Here is a 20,735-nt window from a genome sequence, read left to right on the forward strand (position 1 = left end):
GCTCTTCATCCATTGCTGCTAGGCTGCCGTGCTCTTCATCCATTACTGCTAGGCTGCCGTGCTCTTTATTCATTACTGCTAGGCTGCCGTGCTCTTCATCCATTGCTGCTTGGCTGCCGTGCTCTTTATCCATTACTGCTAGGCTGCCGTGCTCCTCATCCATTGCTGCTAGGCTTCCGTGCTCTTCATCCATTACTGCTAGGCTGCCGTGCTCTTCATCCATTGCTGCTAGGCTGCCGTGCTCTTCATCCATTACTGCTAGGCTGCCGTGCTCTTCATCCATTACTGCTAGGCTTCCGTGCTCTTCATTTATTACTGCTAGTCTACTGAGTTCTGTATTGCAAATGGAGCAGAGAACAGTAGCTGCTTCTTTTAAACTATTCCAAAATCATTTGAATGGTGGGTGGAGATGAAGAAACACAGATTTGCATTTGTATACCATCTTTCATTCCCTCAGGAATTAATTTCTTTCGAATTATTGTCATTCTTGTAATACAGACGCTACCACCAAGAAAGCACAACAGCGCCTGTACTTCCTCAGGAAACTAAGGAAATTTGGCATGCCCACATTAACTCTTACCAACTTTTACAGATGCACCAGAGAAAGCATCCTACCTGGCTGCATCACCAGGAGCGGGCTGGTATGGCAACTGCTTGGCCCAGGACCGCAAGAAACTTCAGAGAGTCGTGAACGGCCCAGTCCATCACACGAACCTGCCTCCCATCCATTGACTCCATCTACACCTCCCGCTGCCTGGGTAAAGCGGGCAGCATAATCAAAGACCCCTCCCACCTGGCTTACTCACTCTTCCAACTTCTTCCATCGGGCAGGCGATACAGAAGCCTGAGAACAAGCATGAACAGACTCAAAAATAGCTTCTTCCGGCAGCATGGTGGTGCAATGGGTTAGCACTGCTGCCTCACGGCGCCGAGGTCCCAGGTTCAATCCTGGCTCTGGGTCACTGTCGTGTTTGCGTGGGTTTCGCCCGCACAACCCAAAGATGTGCAGGTTAGGTGGATTGGCCATGCTAAATTGCCCCTTAATTGGAAAAAATGAATTGGGTATGCTAAATTTTTTTTAAAATTCAAAAAACAGCTTCTTCCCCCGCTGTTGTCAGCGTTAAAAAATAACAGTTAATAAATAACTAATTCCAAACAAAGCCAAAATGCAATTTATCATTTTGGTTAAAGTTGTGCCCATCAGCAACTCTTGAGGAGCTGAGGTTTGACTTGCTGTTGCAAGATTGTATGAGCCCTGCACAATGGGTGCAGGATACTGGCAATCATATTCCTCCAATTAATTTCCAGAAACATGGGATACCAGCTGCTGTCAGAATGGTATTACAGGGAAACACACACTTTTGAAACTAGCTGAGATTGAGGGACCATTCTGGCATGCTTGCTCCTGAGTGTCTGGGAACTCTTCAGTTGTTATCATCACTGAGTTAACACACGGGGCGGCACAGTGGTTAGCATTGCTGCCTCACAGCGCCGAGGAGACCTGGGTTCGATCCTAGCCCCAGGTCACTGTCTGTGTGGAGTTTGCGCATTTGACCCATATCTGTGTTTGCGTGGGTCTTGTGGTGTTATGCATCACTGTAGATACACAAGGGGTTAATGTAAGTACACGCAGACTAGCTACACACTAGAGGGAGCACCAGAGACATGACACACAGACACTCAACCAATAGGTCAGTAAGATAGGACACGACCAATGGGCATTCACGATACACACAGAGGTGACACTACCACAGGGGGGCATTACACCAACCTATATATAAAGGACACAGCACACATGATCTTCCTCTTTCCAGTGGGGACACTCAAGTGAACATCAAGGAAGCAGCTTATGCTACGCCAAGAGTATAACAAGACATTGTACCAGTTGAGTGACTGTTTCAATCCATATAGTTACAACTCATCAAGCAGTGACAACTAGCAACAACAGCCAGGCAAGATGATGTTCGGGATTCCGGTTCCGCAGCAGCTCAAGAATTCTGCCAGGAGAATACAAGAAAAAACAGTAAAAGAAGCACCAAAACTCACCACGAGGTAGGCTTGCAGCAGAAATCTGCAGTTTTGAATTGCAGCCACCTTGGTAAAGGTGCTGCACGTGCGCAGTGGAGAAAAAGGCCCCAAGTTAAGGAACAGCGATTTGAGCATGCCCAATTACTTCCTACAACCTACGTCACACACTTTGTAACGTCAGAGGCCCCAGACCACGGTCACTTAAAGGGGAAATGTCCCAAAACAAGAAGAAAAAAAATTTAAAGTGGTAAAACCCGATTCTTTCACCTGGAACGACAGCACAATGCCTGAAATTCGACCAGTAGCTGAAAGTAACCTCCGCAGAACCCTGTAGCAAGCAGTTAACTCCGCCCAAAGAGATGATGCAGTCCTTGAATACTACGACTCCGACCTTTATTTCTTCTTTGGACATCACGAGCCCAATGCCAGCTCCGACACAAAAATTTATGATATGTCCCTAGAAGACTACAACTCAGATGAAGATTTCATCATTCGAGATGGCGACCCCAATACCAAATCCGAACCGCAACGAGATGTGTTCTGCAACGAGATGTGTTCTGCAGTGAAGAATCCGACACAGACGCGGATGTGTTCTTCGGATTTGAGGATCTTCAGCCCAGCATATATGACATCCCGACTCGCGAGTGCAGGATTATGCTGCGGCCTGACACCAAGAGACAGAGAGCGGTACAAGCCCACAGAGAGCAGCCTGCTGCCACACAGAGAGTGGTCCACGCATCGCGAAGGATCCCTGACTCCACACAGAGTGGTCCACACATCACAAAGGGTCCCAGCCTCTACACAGGAAGCAATGAAAGACTCAACAGCGAGACAACTGCATGTCTCAACACATGAAGTGACTCCAGTGACACAAGCCTCCACAGCGAGCACATGGACAGCCTCCACGATAGAACCAACGCAAGACTCCACAGCGCAGTCCTTGCATGAACAAGACCATGAGGATCTAGCAACCTCCTCTAAGCAACCAGCAGCAGACGATGCAAGTCTGCCATGCTCAAGTGAACAACAGAAAGACCATGACAGTCTGCCATGCTCAAGTGCACATCAAGAAGACTATGACAGTCCACCCACATTGTTTGAGCCACCAGAAGAAGACTCTGACAGTCTACCCAACCCAAGTGATAAACAAGAAGCTACTGAGGCTCTATCCACTGTATGTGAGACAAGTGACGACGGCATCCCACTCCCCATACAAGATGTGCAATGTGACAGACCTCAGCTAGTGTGTACAGAGGCACTCGACAATCACAGTGAGACTACTGGTGACTCCGGTGACACCACGTTACTTTAAACCTCATTCGCTCGAGCCTCTCCACAAGCAAATGCATTCCTGAATGTTTTGACTCCAGACATGGAGCATCAAGAAATCTCAGCTGACTCCAGTGAACCTGCTATGACTCCAGACGGGGAGCATCGACAAACCAAAACTGACTCAGGTGAAACAGACCAGACTCCAGATGGGGAGCAACCACAAGCCAAAGCTGATTCAAGTAAGCCGGACTTGACTCCAGACGGGGAGCGCTGCGAAGTCAGTGCTGGCACGCTCAAGAAAACAGCAGATGCCACAAAGCACGCTGACACGAATAACTGTGTGAAGGACTCATATTATCCACAGAGTGTGGTCCTTGAGCGCAGCAAACACGGCAACAAAACCAACCAACACAACATCACAACCTATGAAAACCATATCAAAGACAACGACACGACGTGTACCAAAGACAACGTCGTCGACAGCAAGCACGACAAAGACTACACCAATGGACTACGACTGGTACGACATGGTACAACTCTGCCCATGAGGGACACTGTTAGTGCTCAGCTCAGTGCAATGACAGACTATGGCAGGACGATGCATCTTCCCAGTTCACGTGTGCTGCACTACCAACAGGCAACCTGGCTTTCAGGACAGATGCCATCCAACATCGCTATCACAAGCATTGGAAGAAAAAAGGACTCCAAGTCAGACAACAAAAGGATTTGACCACTTCTTGGTTCCTTATGCACAGGGACATGATGGCGTTCACACGGACATGCCACCATCAACATCACCAACTCACCAACCCAACAAGAAAGACATTCAGCCATGATAATTGATGGGTTTTGGACTCATACATATGAGTTGGACTTATTGTTTAATGATCACTGTTATCATAACTTGTACAGAGCATCGATTATCTACCTTTTTTTTGTTCAATTTTCTTTAACAGTGTACAGAAAATATGTAACACGGAAAAAGGGGGATGTGGTAATATGCATCACTGTAGATGCACAAGGGATTAATGTAAGTACACGTAGACTAGCTACACACTAAAGGGAGCACCAGAGACATGACACACAGACACTCAACCAATAGGTCAGTAAGATAGAACACGACCACTGGGCATTCACGATACACACAGAGGTGACACTACCACAGGGGGGCAGTACACCAACCCATATATAAAGGACACAGCACACATGATCTTCCTCTTTCCAGTGGAGACAAGTGAAAATCAAGGAAGTAGCTTATGCTACACCAAGAGTATAACAAGACAGGTCTCACACCCACAACCCAAAGATGTGCAAAGTAGGTGGATTTCCCCTAAATTGGAAAACAAGAATTGGGTACTCAAAATTTATTTAGTTTTAAATCACTTAGTTAATACATCTTGATGCTTTTTAAAAATGGATTGTTTGAAACTATGCAAAATTCAAAAGTCATTAGTTGATCAGGAAAGAGATTGAAGGTATCCAGTGTTCAATCTGAAATTCTAATGCTATGTTTAGGGAATCAAAGAGTTAAATAGGAAGAGTACTGGCGTATGCAACAAGTTAACCAGGAAGTGCTTTTGTGCAGTCACGATCGTGTTTCCATTGCTGCCTTTCTGGATAAAACAGCTATCACATTCTATGTAAATTGGAAAGCAGATGGTCTGAAGTGCTTTGTGAAATTATTTAATATATTTGAGGAGAGGTAAGTTCTTCCTGTGATGGATATTTTGATAAGATTGCGCTGGAGATTGAGTTTGCTGTATTGAGCTTTGCTTCAGGTCCCAGTGAACAATAGAATGAGGAACAGCAGTCAACTCTGTCATGGTTTACAGAAACATATCATTTTTACTCATCTATTTCCTGTTCTTTTACTGCTCCTCACCTGTTGAATCTCTTAACTAGCTCTTTGCCCACAGAATCAGTGAGTTTGCGACTCAAAATACTGACTGTCATAAGCTATGGTGAACACCTTTAATGGCTGCTAAGATCTGATTTTATTTTTATCTAATGTGGTCCGAGAGCAATCAGCAAGGTACAACAATTTGGGACATTTTGCATTGCTTCTCCAGCAAGGGTAGGCGTATGATAGAATTTTGATAGAATGAATAAGGGGGGACGGTCAGTAACCAAGAGGACAGATTAATTATAATTGCAAAAGAACAAAAGTGGAGATAAAGTGAATTACTTTACACATTACTTTACACATTGAGTTGTTTATGATCTGCAGTGGCCTGTCTGACAGAGTGGTGAAAACGGTAACGTTCAAAAGGAAATTGGATAAATGTATAAATTTGCTGGGCCACAGTGAAAGATCAGGGATTGTGACAAATTGGATAGCTCTTTCAGACAAGAGGCAGGATGTGTCAAATGGCCTTCTGTTTCGTTTTGGGATTCTATGACTGGTGTACACAGGTACACTAAAAATGTAGCAGAGCCACTGGAGGTCATAATTCTCTACTTGTCTTAATCCAAACACAGCTGCTTCCATTTATAAATGTTTTTACACATAAAGAAGCATCCCAATGTGCTTCAGACATGCGTTTCTGGAAATGTAACTCCTGGATATAATATTAAGACGAACAGACTGGAGTGTGTAGTCAGGATCTGGTTTGAGTAGATATCAATAAACAGTTTTTTATAATGTCAATCTCAATCACTCAATGTTTTTTAAAATAAATTTAGAGTACCCAATTATTTTTTTTTCCAATTAAGGGGCAATTTAGCATGGCCAGTACGCCGAGCCTGCATATCTTTGGGTTGTGGGGATGAAACCCACGCAGACACATGGAGAATGTGCAAACACCACACGGACAGTGACCCAGGGCTGGGATTCGAACCCGGGTCCTCAGTGCCGTAGTCCCAGTGCTAACCACTGCGCCATCTCCCTCACGATGTTACTGGTTAGTACTGCAGAACCGCCCTGTCAGTTTCTTTTTTTTTAAATAATTTTTATTGAAAAATTTTGAATTTATACAACAACATCAAACGATACTAAAATACCAACCATACCAATAATGACAACAATCGTGAACCTTCGCCCCTCCTCAATGAACAACCCAACATATTAACAACAACTTAAATTAACACAATGTTAAGTTACATAACCGTAGCGAAAAAAAATAGAAACTATAATAAGGAACCCCCCCCCCCCCGGGTTGCTGCTGCTATTGACCAAGATACCTATCTTTGAGCCAGGAAGTCCAGAAAAGGCTGCCACCGTTTATAGAACCCTTGTACTGATCCTCTCAGGGCAAATTTTACCCTTTCCAACTTTATAAATCCCGCCATGTCATTGACCCAGGTCTCCACACTTGGGGGCCTCGCATCCTTCCACTGCAGCAAGATCCTCCGCCGGGCTACTAGGGACGCAAAGGCCAGGACACCGGCCTCTTTCGCCTCCTGCACTCCCGGCTCCGCCCCAACCCCAAAAACTGCGAGTCCCCACCCTGGTTTGACCCTGGATCCAACCACCCTCGACACCGTCCCCGCCACCCGCTTCCAGAATTCTTCCAGTGCTCGGCATGCCCAGAACATATGGGCATGATTCGCTGGACTCCCCGAACATCTGGTGCACCTGTCCTCACCCCCAAAGAACCTACTCATCCTAGTCCTGGACATGTGGGCCCGGTGCAGCACCTTAAATTGGATGAGACTAAGCCTCGCACATGAAGAGGAAGAGTTGACTCTCTCCAAGGCATCCGCCCAAGTCCCGTCCTCTATCTGCTCCCCAAGTTCCCCCTCCCATTTAGCCTTCAGCTCTTCCACTGACGACTCCTCCACCTCCTGCATTACCTTATAGATGTCAGACACCTTCCCCTCTCCGACCCACACCCCCGAAAGCACTCTGTCCATCGTCCCCCGTGAGGGCAGCAAAGGGAATCCCTCTACCTGTCACCTAGCAAACGCCTTTACCTGCAAGTATCTGAACATGTTCCCTTGGGGAAACCCAAATTTATCTTCCAGTTCCCCCAGCCCGCAAACCTCCCGCCAATAAACAGGTCCCTCAATTTACTGATGCCCACCCTTTGCCACCCCCTAAATCCCCCATCCTTGTTCCCCGGGATGAACCGATGATTGCCACCCAATGGAGCCTCCATCGAGCCCCCTGTTTCCCCCCGATGCCGTCTCCACTGCCCCCAGATTCTTAGGGTCGCCGCCACCACCGGGCTTGTGGTATACCTCTTAGGGGAGAGCGCCAACGGCGCCATTACCATGGCACCCAGGCTCGTACCTCTACATGACGCCATCTCCATTCTTTTCCACGCCGCCCCTCCCCCCTCCCCCCTCCATCACCCATTTACGCACCATTGACACATTGGCTGCCCAATAGTACCCCAAAAGGTTGGGCAGCGCCAGCCTGCCTCTATTCCTCCCTTGCTCCAGGAAAACCCTATTCACTCTCGGAGTCCCATGTGCCCACACAAAGCTCAAGATACTGCTAGTCACTCTCCTAAAGAAGGCCCTGGGGATGAAGATGGGCAGGCACTGAAAGAGGAACAAGAACCTCGGAAGCACCGTCATTTTGACGGACTGCACCCTCCCCGCCAACGACAATGGCAGCATGTCCCACCTCTTGAACTCCTCCTCCATCTGATCTACAAGCCTGGTGAAATGATGTTTGTGAAGAGTCCCCCAGTCCCTGGCCACCTGCACCCCAAGGTACCTAAAACTCTCCCCTGCCCGCCTAAGCGGAAGCCTACCAATTCCTTCCTCCTGGTCTCCAGGGTGCACCACAAACACCTCACTCTTGCCTAAATTTAATTTATAACCTGAGAAGGTCCCAAACTCAGCTAGCAACTCCATCACCCCCGGCATCCCTCCCACCAGGTCCGCCACATACAGTAACAGGTCATTGGCATACAACGACACCCTATGTTCCTCCCCACCTCGCACCAAACCTCTCCACCTCTCTGAATCCCTCAACGCCATCGCCAGCGGCTCAATGGCCAATGCAAACAACAAGGGGGACGGGGGCAACCCTGCCTGGTCCCTCGGTAAAGCCGGAAGTACTCCGACCTCCTCCTATTCGTGGCCACGCACGCCATCGGGGCCTCATATAGCAGCCTCACCCATCTAATAAGCCCTTCACCAAATCCAAACCTCCCCAACACCTCCCATAGGTACCCCCACTCCACTCTATCGAAGGCCTTCTCCGCATCCAGCGCCACCACTATCTCTGCCTCCCCCTCAATCGCCGGCATCATGATGACATTCAACAATCTCCGCACATTCATGTTCAGCTGCCTTTCCTTCACAAACCCTGTCTGGTCCTCGTGTACAACCCCTGGCACACAGTCCTCTATCCTGGTGGCCAGGATTTTTGCCAGCACCTTAGCATCCACGTTGAGGAGAGATATGGGCCTGTATGAACCACACTGCTGGGGGGTCCTTGTCCCTCTTTAAGATTAACGAGATCAGCGCCCACGACATCGTCGGGGTCAAAGTCCCCCCTTCCCACGCTTCATTAAGTGTCCGCACCAGCAAGGGGCCCACTAGGTCCACAAACTTTTTATAAAATTCCACCGGGAACCCATCCGGCCCCGGCGCCTTCCCTGACTGCATCTGCCCGATCCCCTTAACTAGCTCCTCCAGCTCAATCGGCGCCCCCAACCCCTCCACCTGCTCCTCCTGCACCTTCGGGAAAGAAAGCCCGTCGAAGAACCTCTCCATTCCCCTCCTCTCCTCTGTTGGCTCCGACCGGTACAGTTCCCCGTAAAAGTCCTTGAAGACCTCATTCACCTCTACCCCCTTCCGCAACACATTCACACTCCAGCAATTTCCTTAGCCGCATCCCGCTTGCGAAGCTGATGAGCCAGCATCCTACTCGCCTTTTCACCATGTTCGTACACTGCCCCTTGTGACTTCCTCCACTGTGCCTCCGCCTTTCTAGTGGTCAGCAAATCAAATTTAGCCTGCAGGCTGCGCCTCTCCCCCAACAGTCCCTCCTCTGGTGCCTCTGCATACCTCCTGTCCACCTCCAGCATCTTTCCCACCAGTCTATCCCTCTCACTCCTCTCCCTGTGTGCCCGGATGGATATCAGCTCCCCACGAATCACTGTCTTCAGGGCTTTCCAGACCACCCCCACCTGAACCTCCCCCGTATCATTCACCTCGAGGTACCCCTCAATACTTGCCCGGACCCTCCTACACACCTCCTCCTTCGCCAACAACCCCACATCCAACCGCCACAACGGGCGCTGGTCTCGCTCATCCCCCATCTCCAACTCTATCCAATGCGGAGCGTGGTCGGAGATTGCAATGGCCGAATACTCGACCTCCTCCACTCTCGGAATCAGTCCCCTACTCACCACGAAGAAGTCTATCCGAGAGTAGACCCTATGTACATGGGAGAAGAAAGAGTACTCCCGTGCCCTCGGCCTCACAAACCTCCATGGATCCACCCCACCCATCTGGTCCATAAATCCTCTCAGTACCTTGGCCACCGCCGGCCTCCTACCCGTCCTCGAGCTGGACCAATCCAGTGAAGGATCCAACACCATATTGAAGTCCCCCCCCATGATCAGACCTCCCGCCTCTAGATCCGGGACCCGTCCCAGCATACGCCTCATAAAGCCCGCATCGTCCCAATTTGGGGCATACACACTAGCAAGTACCACCTTCTCTCCTTGTAGCCTGCCCCTAACCATAACATACCTACCCCCCTTATCCGCCACCACCTCCAATGCCTCAAACGACACATTTTTCCCCACCAGAATCGCCACTCCCCGGTTCTTCACATCCAACCCAGAGTGGAAAACCTGCCCCACCCACCCCTTCCTCAGACGGACCTGGTCCGCCACCTTCAGGTGGTCTCCGGAAGCATTGCCACATTTGCCTTTAGCCCCCTCAGATGAGCAAGTACCCTCGACCGCTTCACCGGCCCATCGCATTCCAGGTGACCAACCGGATCAGAGGGCGTCCCTCCCCCGTCGACTAGCCATAGCCCGTCGACTGCCCGCCCCAGGCCAGCACCCCCCCGCCTGACCCAGTCCCCACAGCGACAACACCTCACCTCTGTCCCCCCGGCCCCCACCAGCTCCTTCCTGACCCTGCCAGCAGCAACCCGGTATTCCCCTTTCCCCCCCTCCCTTCCCCCCAGGCTAGGAACCCTCCCAGCCGCGAACCGTCCTCCATTGTACTTCTGTGGGTCAGCTAACTTCTGCTGACCCCGGAAACTCCCGCCAATAATCCGATCCCTCCCAAAGTGGGATCATCCCCCATCATATCCCTCCTCCAGGCACCGCTCCAGCGCGGGGAAGAACCAGTTAAGGCCCCGCCTCCCCCCGTCATCGTCTCCAGCCCCGCAGCGCGGGAAACCAGAGGAAAGCCCGCGCTTTCGCACTGTCCCACCACACTCTTCTGACGCAGCTCCCAAATACCAGCCCCCCTCCATACCCCCAACCCGACATAGAATACAACAAACCCCCCCAACCCTCCCCGCAAGATACAAAACTGAAGCAATGCCCCACAGCAAAAAAAACCAGAACAACACCCCCATAAATAACCATATCAAAATTGCAAAAGTACAGAAAAAGAGAACACAGCAACAGCAGAAACCAGCAATAAAGTATTACAACCGACCCCGCAACCCCCAACCCCTAGTTCAAGTCCAGTTTCTCCGTCCGCACAAAGGCCCACGCCTCCTCCGGGGAATCGAAATAATAATGCCGGTCTGAATAAGTTACCCACAGGCGCGCAGGCTGCAACATTCCGAACTTTATCTTCTTCTTGTAAAGCACCTCTTTCGTCCGATTAAACCCGGACCGCCGCTTAGCCACCTCCGCACTCCAATCCTGGTAGATCCGTACTACCCCATTCTCCCAGTTGCTGCTCTTCACCTTCTTGGCCCAGCGCAGCGCACACTCCCGATCACTGAACCGGTGGAACCTCACCAGCACCGCACGCGGGGGTTCATTCTCCTTAGGCCTCCTGGCGAGTACCCTGTGGGCTCCCTCCAGCTCCAGGGGCAGATGGAAAGACCCGGCCCCCACTAGCGAGTTCAGCATCGCAGCCATGTAGGTTGTCAGGTCCGACGCCTCCGCAAGGCCCAAGATCCGCAGATTTTTCCGCCTCATGCGGTGATCAAGCTCCTCGAAGCGGTCCTGCCACTTCTTGTGGAGTGCCTCGTGCCCCTCCACCTTACTCACGAGGACCACGGCCTCCTCCTCTCGTTCAGTGGCCTTGGTCTGCAACGCCTTGATGGCAGCACCCTGGGTCGTCTGAATCTCTGAGAGCCTTTTGTTTGTTTCCTGCAGAGAGCTCAGTACCTCAGCCTTGAAGTCTGTAAAGCAGCGCAGGAAAGCAGCTTGTTGCTCCTGGGCCCACTGCTTCCACTCCTCTGGAGCTCCGCCGGCCGCCATCTTGGATTCCTTCCCCCGTTTTTTCTGGGGAGCTGCTGCCGTTTTTCCCCCTTTCCACTCCGAGTTCGAGTCATGAACTGTGGAGAAAGTCGATCAGCACACGGGAGACGTCGAAAAATTTCCGTTTTGGGCTCTAAAAAGAGCCGAAAAGTCCGTTTGAAACATGAGCTCCCAAATGTGCGGCTTCCTACGTCATCGCCGCCACCGGAAGTCTGCCCTGTCAGTTTCAACATCCTCCCACACCTGCAGGGCTGTGAAACACAGTGCTGTCTGAAATTAATGTTTGTGGGGGTGACTGGAGTTATAATGGACAGAGTCTTGTACATTATCAGTCAAACTTGGTCATTGACTGCCCTTGGATATTCCTAATTCATTTTGTGTTCATCAGATTGATTTTTACAATTGTGAGAACCTGCTAAACAGTGGCCCATAACTACCTGGTCTCCAGCGCCGCGTTTGAGGACACTCCAATGATGTGTTGTGGAATCCCTCTGGGAAGTTCCCACGTAAGAGTTTAACTGGCAATTGCTCAGAAGTGGTAATTTCCTCTGGACAAATGCGCTGGGCTGGGAACCATCCAACAGAGTGATTAGATCTCTAACTTTGAATGGTTCAGCCAATTTTACCCTGATCGTTACTCTGAAAGAGTTAGAGGAAAAAAGTCACTTCTGACTCCAGAGTAACTATTGAAACACCCAGAGCCAGCCTCATACAGGCTACCCCACTCAAACCCCCCCCCCCCCCCCCCCCCCCCCCCCCAGGGGACCCACCGCACTATTCCTTCCAACTCGATTGTGGTGGCATTGGATGCGGAGAAGGCCTTTGACAGGGTTGAGTGGGGGTACTTGTATTAATTTTACTAGGCTGGTGGAGCAGATGGAGGAGGAATTTAAAAGGTGGGACATGTTGTCGTTGGCGGGTAGAGTACAGTCCGTTAAAATGACGGTGCTCCCGAGGTTTTTGTTTTTGTTTCAGTTCCTCCCCATTTTCATTCCGAGGGCCTTTTTTAGGAGGGTGAACAGCAGCATTCTAGGATTTGTTTGGGCGCACGGGACTCCGAGGGTAAGGAGGGTCATTTTGGAGCGGGGCAGGGATAGAGGGGGGCTGGCGCTGCCCAACCTCTCTGGGTACTATTGGGCGGCTAACGTCTCTATAGTACGTAAGTGGGTAATGGATGGGGAGGGGGCAGCATGGAAACGGATGGAGATGGCGTCCTGTGGAGGCACGAGCCTGAAGGCACTGGTAACGGCGCCGTTGCCGCTCCCTCCAACGAGGTACACTACGAGCCCGGTGGTGGCGGCTACCCTCAAAATTTGGGGGCAGTGGAGGCGACACAGGGGGGAAGTGGGGGGCTCGGTGGAGGCCCCGCTGCGGGGGAACCACCGGTTTGTCCCAGGGAACATGGATGGCGGGTTCCTGGGGTGGTACAGGGCGGGCATTAGGAAGTTGGGAGACCTGTTCATTGACGGGAGGTTTACGAGCCTGGGTGAACTGGAGGAGAAGTTTGAGCTCGCCCCGGGGAATATGTTCAGGTACCTTCAGGTCAAGGCGTTTGCTAGGCGGCAGGTGAAGGGGTTCCCTTTGCTGCCCCCGTGGGGGGTAAGGGATAGGGTGCTTTCGGGGTGTGGGTCGGGGATGGGAAGGTGTCTGACATCTACCAGGTGATGCAGGAAGTGGAGGAGGCGTCGGTAGAGGTGCTGAAGGCTAAGTGGGAGGTGGAGCTGGGGGAGCAGATTGAGGAGGGGACATGGGCGGACGCCCTGGAGAGGGTGAACTCCTCCTCTTCATGTGCGAGGCTTAGCCTCATCCAGTTCAAGGTGCTGCACTGGGCCCACATGTCCGGGTCTAGGATGAGTAGGTTCTTTGGGGGCGAAGACAGGTGTGTCAGGTGTTCGGGGATCCAGCGAACCATGCCCACATGTTCTGGGCATGCCCGGCACTGGAGGAGTTCTGGAAGGGGGTGGCGAGGACGGTGTCGAGGGTGGTAGGATCCAGGGTCAAGCCAGGTTGGGGACTCGCAGTTTTTGGGGTTGGGGCGGAGCCGGGAGTGCAGGAGGCGAAAGAGACCGATGTTTTGGCCTTTGCGTCCCTAGTAGCCCGGCGGAGGATCTTGCTGCAGTGGAAAGATGCGAGACCCCCAAGCGTGGAGACCTGGATTAATGACATGGTGGGATTCATTAAGCTGGAGAGGGTCAAATTCGCCCTGAGGGGGTCGGTACAAGGGTTCTTTAGGAGGTGGCAGCCTTTCCTCGACTTTCTGGCTCAACGATAAGGAACTAGGTCAGCAGCAACCCGGGGGGGGGGGGGGGGGGGGGGGGGGTCTTAGGGGGATAGTGTTTAAGTTAATTTGCTTATTGTTAATTTATTTTGTTGTTTATTGGGTTTGGGGGGGGGGGGGGGGTTTGTTATATGCGTTGTTACGGGTGCCGGGGGGTGTTTATTATTGTTATTATTGTTCTGTTGAGATATATTTTACAAAAAATTCCAATAAAATTATTTTTTTAAAAACAGGGCCTCCAATGAAAGGTCACAACCTGGATGTTAACTATTTCCCTGTCTATAGATGCTGCCAGACCTTCTGAGTGTTTCCAGCATCGGGCGGCATGGTGGCTTAGTGGTTAGCACTGCTGCCTCATGGCACCGAAGATCCGGGTTCAATCCCCACCCTGGGTCACTGTCCATGTGGAGTTTGCACATTCTCCCCGTGTTTGCGTGGGTTTTGCCCCCACAACCCAAAGATGTGCAGGTGGATTGGCCACGCTAAATTGCCCCTTAATTGGAAATTTAAAAAAAGATTTCCAGCATCTGCAGTATTTTGCTTTTGAATTAGTGCATGTACTGGCTCTGGATATCCCTAAACATTAACTTATTTATTGTAGAGTTCAATCAGCGATGTTCTGGTATGAATGCAGATATTTTACAAAAGGATGTGTCAGATGTTTGAAGTTATTACTTCACAGTAACACATTCTTCTTGGACTGCATAGCAGTAGATGTGGCTTACTAGCCAATTATACGCCATTGCTAGGAAAGAAAAGAGAATCACTTTAGAACAGTAAATTAATGTGTAATCTGAGCTATATTAGCCTCCAATTAAGTGAACAGCGAAGCAATATTCCTGCTTTAGTCTTCTGAAGGGCTGTGAATGAACATATCTACAGTCGTTTCCTCCTTTAAACATACCTCAGGAGATAGTGGATTAAGTCATTTTTATTTCCATGAGTATATTGACTGGCTGTTACTTGTTCATATCCCATGTACCAATGTTTTCAGTAGGGCGAGCATGCTGGATTTTATTTCACAAGGTTGTTGCAAATGCAGCTGTTCTCTCTCCATCCCACCCCCCTGTAATAATGGGATTGAGAACCACTGCATGGAGCTTTTGTTCCAAGTTGCTCATCTGTGTGTCTGGGCCAAGAGTGCATTCTCTTTATTCTGCCTGATAACTGCTGAAGAATATTACCACAGTCTTCTCTGGTGGCTCAGTTACTGCTCTCTGTGGAACTGACCATAACTGTCCCAGCCAAGATTCTTGATCTATTGGAATTAGCTGATTTGATGAAAATTACAAAGGGCTGCTTTTCCTGATCATTGTCTTGTGATTTGCTGAAAAGCATTGTGTGTGGTTATGTGGTGAGAACAGGATAGACTCCGCTGGAATGCCCTTCAAGAGCCAGTGAGCTGACTGTCTAGACTTGGAATGGCTATCTGAGAGACCTTATTGGAGAGTTTCTGGTCATTCTGAGTTGATAAATATCAGTGCCTTGGTGGGTGGGTTGGGTTGAGAGGAGATGTAGAAAGTTTTAGAATATTTGAGGATATATCACTCCATTTATTAATCGTTGCTTATTTTTTCTCCCCCCAGTACGCCCCAGTCGCCTAGTGCCATGGCAACAACAAATGAATGGCCATGTACCCGATGCACTTTCTTGAATAATGACCTGCTGAGGCAGTGTTCCATATGTGAGGCTCCCAGAGAGAGGCCGGACTTCAATGACATCCTTCGGCTTAGCACAGAAGAGCAGCAGTGGGCCTGCACCCGATGCACTTTCAGGAACTCAATCAACAAGAGCCAGTGTGAGGTCTGTGGGACTTCCCAAACCCTTACTCCTGTCACACCTCCTGTTCCCACAACAAATGGACACACCAAAAATCAACCGACTCTGGTCGAACACCGAGGTTCTGCTGCACAGGACTGTGGGAGATCAGCCAATGGTGACGTCAATGGCAACTGTTGCAAGAACAGTACACTGGATGCCTCGAAAGCTTGGGCCTGCCAACGTTGCACTCTCCACAACACACCGTCAGCTAACTCATGTTCAGCATGTGGGGGACCTCGCAAACTTTCTCTGCCTAAGATCCCACCGGAAGCTCTGGTTGTGCCTGAGGTTGTGACCCCTGCTGGCTTCCAGCTACCGTCTGGCTCGTCATCGACGACACCCCAGCTCAGTGATTCAACCGAGCCAATGGAGGCTGATGTGTCACCAATTAGGGATGCAGCCACAGAGGCAGAGAGTCCGAGGTCTCCAGTTGTCAGTCCACTTTCGCCAATGATCCAGAATAACCCGGTGCCACGGAGCCGCAGAGAGGTGCCACCAGCTGCCAAATTCCAGCCGCCGACTGCAGACTCGCCAGTTCTATCTGGCAGTATGGTCACCATGTCTACCTCCAGCACCTCGGTTCCAGTGTCTCGAGGTTCTCCCCAGGGTCAAGTGAAACCCTCCACTAAGTTACAAGAACTCTTTTGTACTAAGAGGCTCAGTGTTTTAGATGAGGAAATGGAGTCATCACCCAGCCAGTGGAAGTGTGCATCTTGCTCACTCATCAACTCTGCTGCAGTGTCGAAATGTGAAGCTTGCAGAACCATGAAAGGCGGAGACATTATTGACCTAACTGGAGAAACTGTGAGGTTCACCCCCTTTAGCCCCTCCAGTCCAGATTTTACCATATGGACTTGTTCAAAGTGCACTCTGAATAATCCGACTACCGTCCAAAAATGCAGTGCCTGCAGTTCCTCCAAACTCCACGGCTTTCAAGATCATAGTTACACAGAGCGAGGGCCAAGGTGCCCAGACTGTAACATGGAGAGGGGCCTGAATGGGTCTGCGTGCACCACGTGTGGGGGAAAGTCTGCAGGAATACGGAAACCTATTAAACTATTCCCTGTCCAACCACCTTCGTCTCGTGAGAAATCCAACGAATGGTCCTGCCCCGCTTGCACTCTCCTAAATGACTTAAAGGATAAACATTGTGCAGCTTGCCATACTCCACAACAGTATTTCACACTGAGGAAGGGCTCAAAGCCACTGAAGAGACGAGAAAGCATACTTGTGGAAGCACGAAGGAAGACTGATGAGGGGGAGGCCAAAGAGTTGTGGGAAAATATTGTGAAGTTTTGCCAGGAGGTAAGTCTGATTTGTAAAATGAGCATATAGTGGTCCAGTTAGACTCCAATGATATACTGCCCCTTGTAACTTGTTAGGCAATTAACTACTGAGTAGATTTGTAAATGAGCCAAGTTGCAGCAGCTTTGCAGTTACCCATTGAGCCCTGGACTATCAGCTTTCCTCTCTAATTCAGGAGGAGGCCATTCAGTCCCTCGAGCACCACTCGTCCCCCACTACAGGATAAATAATCTGTCTCTACCCTGCCAAATCCTCTAGTTATCATAAACAACTTGATTAGATCACCTTTTAATCTTCTATACTCAAAGGAGTGCAAGCCTTGTCTATGCTTGAATCTATCCTTAATTACAGTGCGTAGTCAGTAAATGGAGAATTAATATTGGTCACTTGATGAAATACAGTGTATTATTAACCAAAGTAAACAATCAATAGTTATCATCTGCTTATTTTCTAAGTGAGGGGAAGCATGAGTGAATTCCAACACCATTCTTTATTTATTCTACTGGGCAACATAACCAGGCAAGCCTTTTATTGGTACAATTCCTAGACAGTGATTTATTTTGTACAGTTAATATTCGTCTTGCTATGTACTATCCTACCCTATTCCATGTAATATACTAAGAATAATGAAGGAATAATGAATTAGATGAGAGTAATATACCTAAGGATGTCAGAAGATGTCACAAAGTAAAGGTTGAGCAGTTTAGAAATACTCTCAGAATTCAGGTTTTTAAATCTGTTTTAGCATTTTGGTTGCAAACATTATCAGGTGACATGAGGTGTAAAACGTTGCTAATTTAGTGAAACGTTGCTGTAAAATCCAGAAAGAAAGACTAAGATTTATATCGCGCTTTTCATGACCACCAATAGTGACAAAATACTTTACAGTAATTGAAGTACTTTTGTAAGTACTTTTGTAATGTGCTTCCTACGGAGGCAGCTTTGTGCACAGCGCACTCCCATAATAGCAATGTGACAATGACCAGTCATTGCTTTTGTAATTTTGATTGAGGGATGAATATTGGCTAGGACACTGGGGATAATTACCCTGCTCTTTGAAAATTGCACTGTAGGATCTTTTGCATCCACGCCAGCAGGCAGATGGGGCTTTGATTTAATGTCTTGTCCGAAATATAATTATGGGGAACAAGGAAATGACAGAAGAGTTAAACAGATACTTTGTATCAGTCTTTCCAGTGGAAGGTACTTTGAACATCCCATTAATGCTAAAGAATACAATGGAGGAATTAAATACCATCACCATCACTAGAGAAGTAATATTCAACCAACTAATGGAGCAAAAGGCAGATAAGTCCCCTGGTCCTGATGGCTTGCATCCTGAGATCCTAAAAGAAGTAGTTACAGAGGTAGTGGATGTATTGGTTGTAATTTTCCAAAAATCCTTGGTGTTCTGAGGATTGGAAAACTGTCAATATGACGCTCCTATTCAAAGAGGGAGTGAGTCAAAAAGCTGCTAACTACAGGCTGATTAGCCTAACATATTTTGTTGGAAAAATGTTGGAATCAATTATTAAGTGATAGCAACACATTTGGAAAATCATAATCTAATCAGGCAGAGTCAGCATGGCTTCATGAAGGGGAAATAGTGTGTTGACTAATTTGGGCAGCATGGTAGCACAGTGGTTAGCACAGTTACTTCACAGCTCCAAGTTCCCATGTTCGGTTCCCGACTTGGGTCATTGTCTGTGTGGAATCTGCACGTTCTCCCCGTGTCTGTGTGGGTTTCCTCCGGGTGCTCCGGTTTCATCCCGCAGTCCAAAGATTACATGGATTGGCCATGTTAAATTCCCCTTAAATTAGGTGGACTACTGGTTTACGGGGATAGGGTGGAGGTTTGGGCTTCAGTGCTCTTTCCAAGAGCTGGGGCAGATTTCTTCTGCACTGTACAATCTATGAATTTCTATGATCTATTTTATTAGAGTTTTTCGGGGAAGCCTTAACCAGAGTGGATAGAGGGGAACCTGTAGATGTGTTGTATTTGGACTTCCAGAAGGCATTCGACACAAAAGGGAAAGCCATAAGATAAGAGCCAATGGTGTTGGAGGGAGTATATTGGTATGGATGGAGAATTAGCTAATGGGCTGCAAACAGCGAGTGGGGAGTAAGAGATTCTTTTTCAGATTGACGAACAATAATCAGTGGGGTTCCACAGGGATCATTGCTAGGACTGCAACTGTTTACAATTTATATTAGTGACTTTAGAAGAAGGAAATGAATGTTCTGGAGCCAAATTTGCAGCTGACACAAAGGGAAAGTTGCGAGAGGGATACAAAAAGTTTGCAAAGAGATATTGGTAGGCTGAGTAAGAGGACAAAAAGTTGGCAAATGGAGTATAATGTGGGAAAATGTAAAGTTGTGGGAAATTGTGAAGTTTTAGATGGGACAACAAAAAATATCAGCTTTTTCTTTTTTTTTATAAAGTACCCAATTCTTATTTTTTCCAATTAAGGAGCAAGGTAGCATGGCCAATTCACCTTCCCTGTACATCTTTGGGTTGTGGGAGTGAGACCAACGCAGACACGGGGAGAATACACACGGACTGTGACCCGGGGCCGGGATTGAACACGGGTCCTCGCGCTGTGAGGCAGCAGTTCTAACCACTGCGCCACCATGCCGCCCAAAAGTTGATTACATTAAAGTAACTTCATCAGAATGTTCAACATGCCAGCCATTCAGGGCAGCGGGGTTCTCTGGCCTTGTCGGTTCCCGTTTCTAAATTGTTAGAATGGCATTGGAGCTGTGAAAGGAAAGAGAAGGGTGAGGACCCAACCCCTGCACACATCATCAGAGAACAGGTTCCTCTGGATTACCAAAGAAAAATGCGATTAGCCTAAAGGGGAATCTATTTTTGGGAGCTGTTGGTCATACCTACCAATCCTGCTGATTTAGAGGTGGAAATCCAGCCATAAATATGATTGAAGATTTGGAAATCAGGAGTTTGAGCAAGTTGAGAACTGAATATGTTGCCACATATAAAGGTTACGGTAAATATGACACAAATTTAACCGGAACTGTGTTTTGGTATTGGCAATTGCCCACCAGTGAATGGGTCCATATGGTATGTCCCCAAAATGCATTCTCTTTGAAAAAAGAAATGGCTGGAAAGCTTAATCAACAATGTCCACTTTCTGGCAAATAACACCAAGTATTTTAAATGCAAGAGTGCGTTACTGTACCATCCGTCAGGGTTCAGGATGACTTGTTTCCACTCCCGGGAGGTGGGTTCTGCAGTTGCTGAATCGTCCAATCCTGGATCCACAGACTCTGCCATAGGTTTGGCTGGTAGTGTTTGATGAGATAGATGGGTGGGACGCTCTGGGGTTCTGTACTCTCTTTCCGCTGTGTACACTTGGCCTTCGGGTGCTCCATCCTGTGACACTCCAGATAATTGGCGCCTTCTTCAGTTTGTTCCAAGGGAATTGATTCCCACGTGTCGAGGGGATGTTGTATTTATTTAGGGAGGCTTTTAGAGTGTCCTTGTAGTGCTTCCTCTGCCCTCCTAATGACTGAATACAATCTAGGATGAAATCCCAAATGAATTTTTAAAATTCTTTCAAGAGATGGAGGCATTGCTGGCAATGCCACCATTGTTGCCCATCCTATTGCCCTTGAGAAAGTGGTGGTGAACCACTGCTTCAAGCTGCCGTAGT

The 20,735-nt window shown here is 48.8% G+C and overlaps 1 protein-coding gene across 10 annotated transcripts in view; it reads left to right on the forward strand.

Moving 5' to 3' along the window:
• The window catches only part of capn15 (calpain 15), a 378,220-nt gene that overhangs the window by 245,616 nt on the left and 111,869 nt on the right, over positions 1–20,735 (forward strand). For 9 of the 10 annotated variants that reach the window (XM_038821112.1, XM_038821115.1, XM_038821114.1 and 6 more), the window contains one exon: positions 15,525–17,064. In XM_038821112.1, coding sequence (XP_038677040.1) covers positions 15,547–17,064 — 1,518 coding nt within the window. In that variant the 5' untranslated portion in view covers positions 15,525–15,546. Of the gene's footprint in view, positions 1–4,753; positions 5,003–15,524; positions 17,065–20,735 lie in introns of those variants that run through there. The other variant, XM_038821111.1, reaches the window with a different exon arrangement.

This window comes from Scyliorhinus canicula, chromosome 15, assembly GCF_902713615.1.
Source record: "Scyliorhinus canicula chromosome 15, sScyCan1.1, whole genome shotgun sequence".
In the NCBI taxonomy this organism is placed as follows: Eukaryota; Metazoa; Chordata; class Chondrichthyes; order Carcharhiniformes; family Scyliorhinidae; genus Scyliorhinus; species Scyliorhinus canicula.